Source organism: Jaculus jaculus, chromosome 2 (assembly GCF_020740685.1).
Source record: "Jaculus jaculus isolate mJacJac1 chromosome 2, mJacJac1.mat.Y.cur, whole genome shotgun sequence".
NCBI classification, from domain to species: domain Eukaryota; kingdom Metazoa; phylum Chordata; class Mammalia; order Rodentia; family Dipodidae; genus Jaculus; species Jaculus jaculus.
This window is the reverse complement of record NC_059103.1, coordinates 83233424-83249441: the sequence shown is the minus strand read 5'-3', so window position 1 is coordinate 83249441 and position 16018 is coordinate 83233424. Positions and strand designations below refer to the sequence as shown.

Sequence of the window (16018 nt, the reverse complement as noted above, 5' to 3'; positions counted from 1 at the left end):
CTCAAAGAAATGGAAATTATGATTGAGCAGACATATAACTGAGCATCTTTACTGTTGATACAAAACATTTTCCAGAATTTTATTTTAATATAGTTGAATGCAACTTTATGTTGTCTATAATCTTGATCACAGTGTAAATGCAATGTTAGTCTATTTGATCAGCAAAGTGGCATGCAAAACTAGATTTATATTAAGTGACTTCAGAATAACAATGTAATTTTTATATAAAAATTATAACTTTGGCTAGAGAGTCAGCTCAGTGGTTAAAGGTGCTTGCTTGCAAAGCCTTCTAGTAAAGGTTTGATTCCCTGGTGCCCATGCAAAGGCAGATGCACAGAATGGCACCTGTGTCTGGAGTTCATTTGCAGCAACACAAGGCCCTAATAGTTCCATTCTCTCTCTCTCTCTTTCTCAAATGAATAAATAAATAAAAATTATGAATTTGTGCTATCTTCCACATTCATGAATTTCATGTAAAAATTCTGTATTCAAAATTATTAAAACAACTTTGAGGATCAAAAGTTTCACATGAACATTTTTTGACAGAAAACTATTGCTATTTCTTTTCCTAATACTATCACAATACTTGAAGTCAGTTCTTTTCCTTTTAGGAAATACTCAGATATTATATAACACATTATTTTTTTTTCTACAAACAAAGCAAAACTTCTCTGCATTTTAAAGTACCTTATATTAATTTATAAAAATATTTAATTCCCCTTGAGATAAGAAAATATTATATACTTTCAAGGACTGAAAGTTCTGGCTCACTGGTTAAAGGTACTTGCTTTCAAAGCCTGAAGGTCCATGTTCAATTCCACAATATCCAAATTAAAAAAAGATAAAACAAAGTGTCACATGCTTCTAGAGCTTGTTTGCAGTTGCAAAAGTCCTTGGTATGCCCATATTCTCTCTCTCTCTCTTTCTCTTAAATAAACATTTTTCAAAAAGAGAGCATGTAACACAAAATCTAACTTAAAAAGAAAATATTTCATGCTTTCATGAGAGATGTAGGCTATTCCAAATTAAAATCATTTGGGAATTTACTATATATGATACATTGCACAAGCAATTGTATATATGTATGTGTGTGTGTGAAATACCCATACATATCATTTACCTGTTCCCAAAGGTAGAAAGATACAGATGAATATATATAATATATAATATACATGTATATATATATATATATATATATATATATATATATATATATATATATATATATACATACATACACACACACACAGCTACCATCTGTGAAGGAGAATGGACTAATTTACATAGTTTTGCATTTGTGATTTATAATGATGACCACCCTCCTTAAACACATCCATGGAGAAAAGTATGTGTAAATTTTAGCTGGGTGTGGTGGCACATGACTTTAATCCTCACACTCAGGAGGCAGAGGTAGAAGGATCATGTGAGTTCGAGGCCATCCTGAGACTTCATAGTGAATTCCAGGTCAGTCTAAGCTAGACTGAGACCCTACATCAAAAAAGAAAAAAAAGTTTTAAAGTAGTAAATAGGAAAACGTTAGCTATACTCGCCCAAACAAACAAAATGAGATAGTGGACAAGAAAAAAAAATGAGAAAAAACATTAAAATTACACAGAGAAATAACATAATAAAATATATATTCAAATCCTATTATGTCAGTATTTTCAATACATATAAATGTAACACTCTCCTTTGTTAAGACAAAGGTCATCAAAGCCTATCAAATTAGATTTGAAGACTCTAGCTATATTCTGTAACTAAAACATAGTGATAAAGAAAAGTGAAACTTAAAGATTAGAAGTGTTATCAGGATACTTGATATGGGAAAGGAGTTTATATACTCATACAAACATTATAATTTTGTTTTAAAAATAAGGAATTTTAGGTCAGAATATTGAAAATTGATATTTGATGAAGACCCAAAAGCCCACAGTGGGAGACCAGCAGTATCTAAGCTGTGTTGGGGAAACAAGGTAACCTCATGCAGAAGAGTGAAATTAGATCTCACGTCAGCTTACAGAACAATGAACTCATAATGGATAAGGAATTAAAGACAAAAACAGATAGTAGAAGTGAGAACCAACCTGCAGTACCAGAAATTGGTTACAACTTACATTAAGCTATTGATCGAGAGACCTATGAAGTCCCCAAAACAAGTTAGGCCCCTTATTTAATCACCTGAAATAAAAGATAGGACCCTCTTGCTGAAGACACCACATGCTGCCAATACAGAGCATCAAGAGATCCAGCTGGACAGAATATCAAGGGATTTGGTTGGAATCTGGTTGAAAACCAGTACCCAGATGTTTAGCCCATATAGTGCTGGAAAGCACAAGAGCTACTAGGGAAAGTGGCCAACAACATTGTGTGATAGCAGGGAACACTGTTACAAGAAAACAAGCAGACTGACCAGATGTTTACACTTATGCAGTAGTGGCACGCAGCCTAGGTGGGTAACCAGTGGCTTTCTGGTTGGCTAGGAGATCCACTGGTGGAAAGGAGCCCATAGGTGGACCTGTGAACTAATTTATAATCCTAAGACTAGGATCATGTACTCCAACTGAGAAGCTCCTACTAGTCTTTGACCAAAAGAGAGTGTACGCCCATCAGTATCTTTCTAAATTAACTATGCTTATCCCTTTAACCTATGCTGATCTCACTCTCCATTGGAGAATCTGCTTTTCTTTACAAAAGGCAGAGAGTCCTGAGGACAAACAAACTCTATCAACAAGACAGGAAAAGATAGCAAAGATAGTGTCATTGCTGTCAGGAGAAGGGCCACACCTAGTACAGCAGTTGGGGGCCAGGTGAAATCACAGAGGAACTGGCCAGATGAGCAAGTGTATTGCTCCCACAGCAAACCTGACAACGGGCACCAAGGTGATAGAGATAGACACAGCGGATACTCAAAACATACCAAAGCCCAGGGCTGGAGAGATGGCTTAGCGGTTAAGTGCTTGCCTGTGAAGCCTAAGGAGACTCGGGTTCGAGGCTCGATTCCCCAGGACCCACGTTAGCCAGATGCACAAGGGGGCGCACACATCTGGAGTTCATTTGCAGTGGCTGGAGGCCCTGGCACGCCATTTTCTGTCTGTCACTATTTGCCTCTTTCTCTGTCTGTCGCTCTTAAATAAATAAATAAACAACAACAACAAAAACATACCAAAGCCCAAATCCATAAGCTGCTGAAAACTCAATGGTAAAGTAGACTTACAACACACCCACCAATGCTCAGAGAACTTTGCAGAAGATGGGATGGAAACATTTTAAGAGCCACGGGGGCGGGGGGGGTGGGGGGATGGAACATTGAGATGCACTGCCCCCCCAATGTTGCCTGCTGTTCTCACAATTCATATCCCACAACTCCATTGTGAACACCAGCAATTCCACTGAGGAGGGCTGCCAGTGGAATGGGAACAGGGAGGGGGGAATAATGGTACCAACACATAATGTGTGTGTTCAAAGTTTCTACTTAATAATAATAATAATAATAATAATAAAAAAAAACAACAAAGTAAAAATATACTCATTTGCAAAAATACATTGTTGACTATTTTGAATTACAAAATACATTACTTCTTGCTTATCACAAGACTCTTAATTTATAAATTATTTAAGACATTTTAATGACAATCTCAGTGGCAGTAAAATAAATATGAAATTCTGTTTGTGTGCTTATCTTTTAAAATATTTATTTATTTATTTATTTATTTGAGAAAGAGAGAAAAGGAGAGAGAAAATGGGCATTCCAGTGCCTCCTACCACTCTAAACAGTCTCCAGACACAGGCACCACTTTGTGCATCTGGCTTTTTGTGGATACTAGGGAATCATACCCAGGCTGTCAGGCTATATAACCAAGTGCCTTTAACCACTGAGCTGCCCCTTTGTGCTTAACTTAACATGTGTCATTTGTTTTGAAATTAAAGTTTATTTGTTAGTGATACTTTTAAAGAAACAGTTCACTGTACCTGCTGACTATGGAAGCAAGTAGAATGGGTGCTGCAATGATTAACATACTCTCTTTCTAATTCAATATTTAATGTGCTTAAACTCTTTAAAAATTTAATATAGAGTTAATAATAAGAGTAATAATGAGAGGACACTCAAATATGGTAAAAAAAAAAAAATCCAAGGGAATCTTGAACAATCAAGTCCTAGCAAGAGTAAAAGCCAAAAGATATTTTCAGACACCTCAAAAGTGAGAGTTCTGTGATCTTTTAGTTTTCACTGGCTCCCAGAAACCTAACTGGCTATTGAGTTAATGTTGGACTACTAATGTTGGATAATGGCTAGCCTGTTAGGCCCATAGAAAATAGCCATTGTTTGGAGCTGTAGATGTCTACTTCAGCAATGCCTATGTGAAAATGCAAAATGTTTTAATAGTTTGTGGTATAATTCTTCCTCAAAATAAGGGTTCCAAAGAATGAAAACCTGTTATTTCATACACAGGTGCTTTTGATTCTCTGTGTATCCCACTGAACTTGTGTATATGAATTCTTTATCCTAACACTTGCCTGTAATATAATAAAAAGGTATGCAATAATACAAATAAGCTTAGTTGAAATATTTTTTATACTTCGTTTGGAAAAGTGTTTGACATAATGTTTGTCAGAAGTGAAATATAAAAGTTGCCAGGGACCCACAGAGAGTGGCTATAAAAAGATTAAAACAAGCATTGTATTAAATGCTGCCCTTGGCAGGCACATTTAGCCAAAGTGGGGGAAAAATACAAACAAAAGATCTGCCTCAAACTTACTCTGCAAAGGGTGTCATGAAAAGTGGTAGCTCTGAGTTTAGAGCAATCAAATCTTCCATGCTTGAATTTGAGCACAGACTTTTTTTGTTAGCCTGAGATTGAAAGGTGGACTTGAATCACAGAAGTAGATATGGGTTGTGACCTTCACTGGAGAGTTAGAGGGAGGGGGAATGCACTTGAAGAGGCCAAGAACACCACATATGTGTATGTGGAGCTGTTCAGAAGCTCTTGAGCAGAGAGCAGTACAAACAAGGTTAAAAGGATGGTGTTATCTGGGATTCCAGAAAAGCCTGGCAGAGAGGACATTGCATTGTAACAGAGGATCAGGGCTTATTACATGCCAGATACACCAGTGGTTATTCTGTTGCTTTACTAAATTGTTCCTCAAAATAATGCAACAAGAGAAGCACTGCTCTTCCCTTCAGCTTTACAGTGGAAAACACCAAGGCTTAGAAAAATAAAGCAGATAGCTTGAGGAACTGGAGAGCCGGGATTGAACCTGGGTCTATGCTTTTGGAATCCTGTTGCCATGAGTACCTCAGGCAGCCTGTCCTTTCCAAGAAAGCATCAAATATCTTTGGAAGTTTATGTCTTTATTGAAAATTGGCTGTGAAAAGTAGAGAGGCACTGACAAGTGGCCCCACATGAAACCCAAGCTTTTGAACCACATGGATTTCCTCTAATACTCCTATAAACAAATGTCAACATGAAGAATTTCAGAGGAAAGCCATTGCCTTTCATTTCCCCTGCAGTGTACCCAGCTTAGGCAGCAGGTCTTAGTGGAGCAGTCTTCCATATGATGGATGTGTAAGCTCTACTCTGGGTATGTATTTAGCTATTTTTAAATGGCTGGCAATTCATCAGGTCATTTAACAAACCTTCAGCCTTTTCTTGTAATTTCAAAAAGGAGCAGTTCACTTTTGCAAGTGTGAATATTTCACTATTGTATATCCATTCAAGAATGGGTTTCAGGGTTTCTGCTTCATGTTACATTTCAATTTAGAACTACCAAAGATATTACAATAATTCTGAATGTGCATGATAAAATTATGATTAAGTGTAAACATGTGAAATATATTTAGTTAATTTTGATTACTGTTATTATAAGGTAGTGTAATAATTATAGTTAACACACTTAATGATAAGTAACTATTACTTCATAGAACATTGATGTCCTATATCACATTTTATTTTTTCTCTTAGGCACTGTTTGTCTCATAACTTATATACTGGCTTTTTGTGTATTTCCCACTACATTTTAGGCAGCATTAAGCAGGGACTATAAGTTAATTATATTCCTAGAATTTGAACCACAATGAGATTTTCTTTGTACATGATAAAATTTAGTCTTCAAATTTTGTACCTAAAGTGCAATGCTTTTACAGTAGGTTTGGAATACATATCTGAGAATTCCTATCATACTAACAACTCTTATTGTTTACTTTTGTTCCAAAGCCTTGTAAATTGTTTCAGCAACAATGTCCAAATTTAGACACTGTACATCAGTTCTAAGCTTGTTGCCAAATATATCATCTGTGCTTGTATATAATTAATTTTTTTCAAAATAAATTCAGGGGTAGGCAAGAGCTCCCTATTTGTGCCCTACCTCCCAGTGCCCTGGTCCCCATACTCATACTACTGGCTTGGGGCTGCCTGGACACTGTGTGCCTGCTGTGGAAGCAGGAGCCTTCCTCGGCCTTACTGACTGACTGGCCCCTGAGTCCCCAACTCCCAGATGCCCTGCTCTGGAGGGTGAATGCACAGAGTAGGCCAGTTCCCTATCTGCTGGTTCTCTGGTCCTGGTACACCTGCTTCCTGTATTAGGGAAGCCTGGATCCTGTGAACATGCTGCTGAAGCAGTTCTTTTGCCTCAACTTCCTAAATGACCAGAACCTGGGCCCCCAAATCCCTGTTCCCCTGAGCCAGAGGGTACAAGGACCACTGTGGGATCTGGCCTCTTGGCCCTGGTTCCCCAGATACACAGCTCTTGGATCCACAACCACTGGTTTCCATGTGATTAAGAGTGCATGCAAATAGAGTGAATAGGCCTGAGCTCCCAGTTTCCTGCCTCCCATCCTCCAGGTACATATGATGTACTTGCAATCTCCACAATGTACACATCTATGGTTATAATTCCATAACTCCATCCTACTCCAATTCAGTTCACATATAAAACAGAACACTCACTGAAGACAAATACTTGCTTCCTCCTCAATAAAATAAGACCTTTACCCCAAGATGAGTAGACCACAATGCAAACAAACCAAATGAAATCCAGAAAACAGATATCTCCACCAAATATGCCTAGTCTCCAAATTGAAGCCGCCAATGAAATCATAGAGAAAACAACAGAGATTAAATCCCACAATGGAAACACAACAAGCATGTGTCCCTGATTAAGAGAATTGCTGAACTGGAAGCAAAGTATCAAAAAATCAATAATTACATAATGAAATTGAGCAGAATTGTCTCTTAGAGCACTCAGCATTTGTCACTAGGCTTAACTAAATTGATGAAAAGCCTCAAAAGAGAGATAAATGAATTTAAGGTGAGTCAACAAATAGATTAGCTCAATAACCAACTGCTTAAGATAAATGAAGACATGATCAAAAAATGCAAGAATGAATTCCAGGAAGCATTAAGAAAATCAGACCTTGAACTGAAATTTTACTTCAAAAAAAGACATGGACACAATGAAAAAAAAAACAAAACAGAAAACAAAATTTAAATAGAATTTTTAAAAACCTCTCTATACCTACTCACTAATGGAGTCATTCATATGGAAGACAGAACCTCTGAGCTGGAAGACAAGACAGAAGATATTGATCCAGCTTGTGAACAGAATACAAGAGAACTGTGGGATACCATAAAACAACCAAACATCTGGATTGTGGGTATACCAGAAGGAGACTAAAACCAGCCCAGAGGCATAGAGACCATATGCAACAAAATTATTGAAGAAAAATTTCCCAGTCTTGCAAAAGAAAAGCCCATCCAGATGCAAGAAGCTTACAGGACACCAAATAGACACGACCAAAGGAGAAACTCTCCAAGGCACATCACAGTTAAAACTCTTTTATTATTATTATTACTATTATTATTATTATTATTATTAACAACTTCCATGATTATAAACAATATCCCATGGTAATTCCCTCCCTCCCCCCACTCTCCCATTTGAAAATCCACTCTCCATAATATCCCCTCCCCCTCTCAATCAATCTCTCTTTTATTTTGATGTCATCATCCTTTCTTCCTATTATCATGTTCTTGTGTAGGTAATGGTCAGGCACTGTGAGGTTATGGATATCCAGGCCATCTTGTGTCTGGAGGAGCATGCTGTAAAAAGTCCTACCCTTCCTTTGGCTCTTACATTGTTTCTGCCACCTCTTTTTCAATGGACCCTGAGCCATGGAAGGTGTGATAGAGATATTTCAGTGCTGAGTACTCCTCTGTCACTTCTTCTCAGCACCATGGTGCCTTCTGAGTCATCCCAAGGTCACTGCCATATGAAAAGAGAAGATTCTCTAACCAAAAGTGAGAATAACATTAATATATGGGTATGAACATTAAGAGAAGTGCTTACTGGGCACTTTGGAGAGCATAAAATGTACATTTAGCCAGACAGTGGCAGACGTTACACCCCTAGGGCTCATGACTACCCCTGTTGTAGGTTTTCAGCATCAGGGATGTATTCCCTCCCATGGAGTAGGCCTCCAGTCAAATTAGAGGGCAGTTTGTTTTCTCCATAACAGATGTGCCACTATTGCTCCTGTTGGCTCATTTAGCCTGGCTGGCCAAATTTAAGGCTTGCGGTGTCCACTGTTCAATATCTTCACTGGTGATTTCTCTCACTCCCATTGAACTGTAGGCAGCATGACTTTTTCCAGCTTTCTGTCAGTTGGTCTAAATGGAGGAGGTTTTCAGCTCAGCTCCAGCAAGATTTTTCTGACCTTGCAGTGCATGTATGTGGAGTCTTCAGCAATAGGGTCTAACCATCTATTCCTGGTGGGAAACCAAGGGCCTCGGCAATGGCCTGTAATGTTTTGGGGGCATCAGAGAGCTTCCTGGCCAACACTGGAATGTATCCCATACATGGCACTGAAAATTTTTCTAGTAACAATCTATGGCTCCTGTGTGTTCTATTGTCCAAAAATGTCAGTTTCCATATGACTTATTTATATCCTCTTAGATTTTCATTAGCCCTCCCTCCACTTTTCCTTTACTCAATCTCTTCCCCTGACCTCACTTAGGCCTTCTCACTCCCATTAATCTGTTTTTCTATTTATATATATTCAACAACATCCTATAAAGTCCCCCCTCCCTCAGTGCTAAAACTAGCAGGAAAGAAACAACTTACTACATACAAAGGCAATCCTATCAGAATGACTTCAGAGTTTTCAATTGAAACCCTCAGGGTGAAAGGAGAGCTCCACAATACCACAGATCAACATCTATGGACATCTGTAGAACATCCCACCCCACTTATATAAAATACACATTCTTCTTAGCAGCCTACAGAACCTTCTCGAGTCTTAATGGGTAATCAGTGGATATCTGGTTGGCTAAGAGAACTGTTCTGTGGAAAGAAACCCATATCTGGAAGTAGGAACCAGTTCTGAATCCTATGGAGACAAAGATTATGCTCTCCATTGTCAAGCTCCCACTAGACTTTGGCTAAAAGAGGGGCTACATCCATCAAAATTTCCCTAAATTAATTTAAACTATTCTTACTTCACTCTCTGGTGAAGAATCTGTTTTTTTCAGTAGGTAGAGAGACATGAAGAGATAAACCACCCCTTGAATCTCAGTAAAGGCTCTGGCCAAACCACAGAGGAAGTGGAGAGATGAGCAAGAGTGCTGCTTCCATGGTGAGCCTGAAAGTCAGCATGACGGTGAAGGAGACAGACCCTGAGGATACGCAACACTTACCAAAGCAGAGATCCAAAGATTCCAAAGAGTTCATCACTGACATAGTCTTAAAACACACCCACCAAGGCTCAGAGAATGTTGAGGAAGAAGGGCCAGAAAGATTGAGATGTCATACCCGGAGGCATTTCCTCCCCTCAATAATTGACTGCTGTTCTCAAAATGCATAACCCACAATCCCATGGAGGAATACCAGCAACACTACTGAGGAGAGCTCCCTACAGACTAGAGACAGGGAGGAGGGAAAAGATGATACCAACACATGTCCATACAAAGTATGTTCTTTTTTGTTTGTTTGTTTTTCAAGGTAGGGTCTCACTCTAGCCCAGGCTGACCTGGAATTCACTATGGAGTCTCAGGGTGGCCTCAAACTCACAGTGATTCTCTTACCTCTACTTCCTAGTGCTGGGATTAAAGGCGTGTGCCACTACGCCTGGGTCAAAGTATGTTCTTAATAAAAAAAAAAAAAAAAAAGAAAAAGAAAAAATGCTGAAAACAATTATAACTGGGCTAGAGAGATGGATCAACAGTTCAGGTGTGCACCTGCAAAGCCCAATGATCCAGTTTCAATTTCCCAGTACCCGTTTAAATCCAGATGCACAAGGTGGTGCATGGAGTTAACTTGCAGTAGCTGGAGACTCTGGCATGCCCATTGTCTGTTTCTCTTCTCTCTGTGTCTCTCTTCTTGCAAATAAACAAAAAGATTTTAAAAATTAAAAAAAGTAAGAGATTAAATGACTATATTAACTAAAAAAAGAAACTTAGGACTTTAAATTTTTTATGATGGGTCATATATGTATCATAATGGATCATTTTCATTAAATAAGGTGTGATGAATTTGATTCATTAAAAACAAAATATCAGGTTGCCATCATTTGATTTTGAACAGAAACTGGGCATATTTATATAGATAGGAGACCTGAGTTCTGAGATTTCAAAATTCTCCTGCTTGATCTATGAAAGATAAGTTAGCTCATTTCAGTAATTGCAGATTATTTTGCAATTCCTTCAGTCATTAGCCACTTTAGTCATTCTTAATAGTTTTATGATTTCTATGCTTACTACATTCTGTTGACACCCTTCTGCTGTCTAAAGGCATAATGATTCAGATTAAGATTTTGAAGAATCAATTAAAAGAATACATAGTTGGGGACAAGGTAGCCTATCAGACTTTGTACTCACTGCCTTTCATTTGTGTCCTAAATTAGTTTCTGCTGTCTTATCTTCAATGGCGATGGATCTTTTCATCTCTGAAAGAAAGGAAGATCAAGCTGATTCTCAGAGTCTGCAAGTGAATGTCTTCCACCCCCACTTCATCAAAGATCTAGTTGCTAGGATAGTTTCAATGTAATTACCAGGAAGTCATGAAAATTACCTTATTAACTTAGCTAAAAAACACCATTTCCTGCTTCATGTGTGTATTACATTTGACATCAGTGAGATTTTGTATAAATTTTTGGTTTTTTTCTGGCAGCTTACAATTAAGAGGCTTTCAAATGTCACTTTTTTCCCCTGTGGTGGAAGCCCTACTTCTAAAACAAGTAGTTCAGTACTGTTGGCCCATAATTTACTGTAAAAGCATAATTTCTGTTCCCCAGAATGACAATTACAAATGTTTTATAGACTGAATGACATAGTAGAAATAGCTGTGCTCCAGTTTTTACCTCAGTATTTACTAGAGGCCTTTTAGTGAGAGACACCCGAAGTCCATGTTCCCATTATCATTGCTATAAAACAACAATATTTTCTCTATAGTGTTATTTGGAGGGAGATCCAATGCGGAAGTACATCGTACATTTTCAGTGGGCTCTACCAAATAGTTGTAATTATGATGGCACTAGCTGAAATTATAAGGTAGCATGCAATGATTCACCTCATTTTTTAGTGCACACTTGCTGCATCCATCTCCGTTAGTACGGGAAATTGACATTTTGAGAACTAAGATTTAGTGCTAAATTTCTCAATTCTGTTAAACAGATCTGTGGAGATTCCAAAGGTAGGAATTGGATTTGGATCAGTCTATATGCATCCTGATACTCTCAGGCTGTATATATATATATATATATATATATATATATATATATATATATATATACACAGTAGATTGCCCCAAGCACTCCATAATTTTTTTTTATTTCATTCACTTGAGAGAGGGAAAGAGAGAGAGAGAATATGAGCATACCAGGACCTCTTGATAGTACAAACAAATTCCACATGCATGTGCCACTTTCTGCACTTGGCTTTATGTGGATGCTGAGCCAAACTTAGGCTGGAAGGATTTGCAAACAAGTTCCTGTAAACACCAAGAAATCTCTCCAGTGCATTAAGTTTTATTTACAGCAATAAGGACACAAGTGGTATTACATCCTTAATATCTACTCAGTAATAAATCTGTATTAATATTTTTCTATTGTCTTCTTATACAAACCTATCCAGCAGGTGGGTCTTGGCCCACAAAGCTACCCTAGAATTTGGCCAATGGCATGTAATGCTGTACTGTCAACAGAGCTCTCCAAAATAATGAAGAGTTCATGGAATTCGAATCTTCAGGAATCAAAATCCAAGATCATGAAATGAAACTAAAGGGCGAGATCAACGTTGCTTTTAGATTGGTGGAGTAGGGTGATGCTGAGTAGAGCCAGTTAAGGAAATAGTAGCATAAATGAAGAATAGGGAGTAATGAGGTACTGGGAAGGGTCAATGTTTCATGTTTCAATTTGGCTTAGTCACATTGTCCAGTTTAGGAAAGTCCCCGTCTAGATGTTGCTGTGAAGGAAATTTTCAGATGTCATTAGCACTGGAGTTAGTAAAGCATGTTAACGTCCATGATTCTAGGAAGCCCATCTAATGGTTGAAAGCCTGAGGAGCAAAGATAGATCCCTCAAAGGAGGAGAAATTTGGCCTCACACACTTAATGTTGAAACTCTGCTTGTTTCTCATCCCCCAGGCTTGCTCTGGAATTTACACTCAAATTTGGCCTGGCACGCATTTCAAGCCCTGGGCTGGTGCTCCAAGTAACTTGTCAACCACTACAGTCAGTACAGTTGGGTGAGTTCCTCCCCTTCTCTTGTAGCTTCTGTCTCTTTGGTGACTCCTTATGTAGGTATGCTGTAATTATTGGAAGAAAAGTATTTTTGTTGTTGCTGTTGTTGTTGTTACAATACAACATAACAAAGGGAAAACTGGACAACAGTATAAACATAAATAGATATTTCAGAAGGCAGTAGAAAGGATTGTTTTCACCCAGATTTCAACATTATAATGCTTGTACATGAATCAAAGGAGCACATAGCACCCCAACAAATATGCACAATTTCAATGTTTTTATGTATCAATTAAAAATAGTTGATTTAAATTGCAAGAAAATAAATAAGTTGTAAATTCTCTCACTGAATTGTCTTTTTAAATGTCATCTACTTCCAGTTTTCTAACATTTACTACTTCCTTCATCCCAAAAGTTTTAACTTGAAATCTTATGGCAGAAGAATTCTACATTCATGATGCCAAGTTTCTATGTTAAAGTTGTGGTTTTATTCCCTGCCAAATCCTAATCTTATCACAAGGATAATACTTCATGATCTTAAATTGCAGCCATTTACTGATCTCCTTACATCCATTTGTGTGCTTTGGAAAGAAACCTAAAGCTTTCTATCTGTAAAGACATAATAGAGCTATAATTCAAATTCATGGGAGGCCCAAGGCACCATTTTAAAAAAATGAACACAGAATGAAGTACATTTAGAAAGAAGCATAGAGTTGCTTTGAAAAGAATAAGTAAAATAATCACTATGGATATAGTGTACATTTTGGCACACAGACCACCAAGAACAAACTGTCCCAAGTATCCAGTCATAGCTTGGTAGACCCTTTGGACATGGAAAGCATAGAGTAAGGAGAGAATATTTATATCAACGTTTTAAGGTGTACAAGACCTGATGTTAAAATCTAGATATAACATGGTCAAAGTACCAAAGTTGTGCTGTCTGTTCAAGGTTGTAGTAATGATCCAAACAAGAGCCCTAGCTGACTTCCAGGATATACTATGGTGGAACACGTAAAACCCATTGACAAGATCTTTATTTTCTCAATTCCTAGAATGTGTGGACTATGGGGCTGTTATACATTTAAACAAATTTAGGAGGTAGAGAGTACCATAAAAGTTTATATGAAGAGAATGGTTATTTATTTTCTTTAAAAAATTTTTAAAATGTGTGCCTTAAAGATCACATTTCATGCAATACATCATAAAAAGCCATGTGAACAGAATTATAGGCTCTAGGAGTTGAGGGAATGGCAGCATAACTGACCAAAACACTTATGCTGGGCAAGGTGCCACTGGCTATATTGGATTTGGGCATTAGAGAAATTCCCTAATCTGTACCTTGACAATAAAATGATACAAACATCTCTGGAGTTTATTTTTTCACTATTTTCTGTAGTATTCCCTTTATTCCTTCCCTCTCTCTCTCAACCCCTCCTTTTGTTCCTTCCTTTCTTCTGCCTGTCCTATCTTCTACACTTTATTCTGAGTTTGGTATTTTATTTTTTGTAATTAGTTTTAAACCTTCACATTTTTTTAAATTTATTTTTGTTGTTCATTTTTTTTTAATTGTTTGAGAGCAACAGATAGAGAGAGAAAGAGGCAGATATATATAGAGAGAGAATGGGGGTCTCAGGGCCTCCAGCCACTGCAAATGAACTCCAGATGCATGCGCTACCTTGTGCATCTGGCTAAAGTGGGTTCTGGGGAACTGAGCCTCTAACCCAGGTCCTTAGGCTTCACAGGCAAGCACTAACGGCTAAGCCATCTCTCCAGCCTGAACCTTCACATTTTGACAATGAGAGGCAACTAGTTTCTTTGCCTTCCTTACTCGCCTTTGACTTCTTTTTTTTCCAGCAAATTTATTTACTTGTCCGAGTAGCAATTTTATATTTTGATAGGGATAAACTAAGCAAATTAAAACTGATAGTAACAAGCCCCAAAACATTACCTTCCTCTTAATACCAATTATGTAATGGAAAAGTGTTAAACAATATACAGCAATTCCTTGTCCCAGACAACAGTAGCTCCTGAAAACCATGGAAAGTACAAAAGGTTGTGGGAGCCATATGGGGAATCCTGCAACCCCCCTGAGGAGGGTCCCCAGTGGAAAGGGGATAAAGGAAAAGAGCATACCAACACATGATGAATCCATACGAAATGTGTTATAATAAGAGTTGTTAAAATTAAAATAATAAATTGAGACTCGTGGTGCTGCTTGTTTGGTGCGTACCTGGTACCTCTTTTGTGAAGCGGCTGCTGAGGAGACCCCGGCGCTGGCCATGGCTGATGAGAAACCCAAGGAAGGAGTCAAGACTGAGAACAACGATCATATTAATTTGAAGGTTGTTGGGCAGGATGGTTCTGTGGTGCAGTTTAAGATTAAGAGGCACACACCACTTAGTAAACTAATGAAAGCCTATTGTGGACGACAGGGTTTGTCAATGAGGCAGATCACATGCAGATTTGACTGGCAGCCAATCAATGAAACAGACACACCTGCACAGTTGGAAATGGAAGATGAAGATACAATTGATGTGTTCCAGCAACAGACAGGAGGTGTCTACTAAAAAGGTAACCTGCTACTTTACTCCAGGATTTTGTTATAGACCAAGAATACATTCTCAGTTAGAAAACTGCAATTTGGTTCCACCACATCCTGACTGCTACAGTATAGTTTTCTCTATTCTTTCATTATCCCCTTCCCTATTCCTTTGTTGTACATAAAGTAACTGGTGTATGTGCACAAGCATATTGTGCTTTTCTTTTTCTTTTTAAACTAAATGGCCAATGTTTTGGTTGACATCAGATGGAGATGACACGGGGAAAAGTACTGGTTCTGTGAAAAGAACCTCTCTCTCCATTTGTGGCATGCTCATTCAGCTCTTATCTTTATATTCCAGTAAGTTATTTTGCTCTCATTGTTTTAACAACAACAACAAAAAACCCAACAACATAAAAAGATCCTTACATACCTTGTTTGATTGGAGAATTTTAATGTTTTTCATTTATCATTGTAAAACCAAGGAAAATTTTATAACTTTTTTGTATGTAGCTGTTACATGTAGGGCAATCTGTCTTTAAGTAGGGATAAATTACTCTAAAAAATGAATCCTAGATAGTTTTCCCTTCAAGTCAAGTGTCTTGTTTAAATAAACTTCTTGTTTAAAATGAAAAACCAAACAAAAAAATAATAATAAATTGAGTACAACTTAAAATAAAATTTCTTGTATAAACAAAACAGCATAATTCCTGGTGCTGTTAAGCAGCATGTGAACTAAAGTGAGGTGCT

General features: G+C 37.7%; 1 protein-coding gene across 1 annotated transcript; it reads left to right on the top strand.

The window, feature by feature from the left end:
- Window positions 1-15008: 15008 nt before the first annotated feature.
- Window positions 15009-15436, top strand: LOC101599758 (small ubiquitin-related modifier 2-like). The gene is made up of 2 exons (XM_004658553.2): window positions 15009-15162; window positions 15220-15436. The coding sequence occupies exons 1-2, from the start codon at window positions 15009-15011 to the stop codon at window positions 15294-15296; spliced, it is 231 nt and encodes a 76-aa protein (XP_004658610.2). The 3' UTR covers window positions 15297-15436.
- The last annotated feature ends 582 nt before the right edge of the window (window positions 15437-16018 follow it).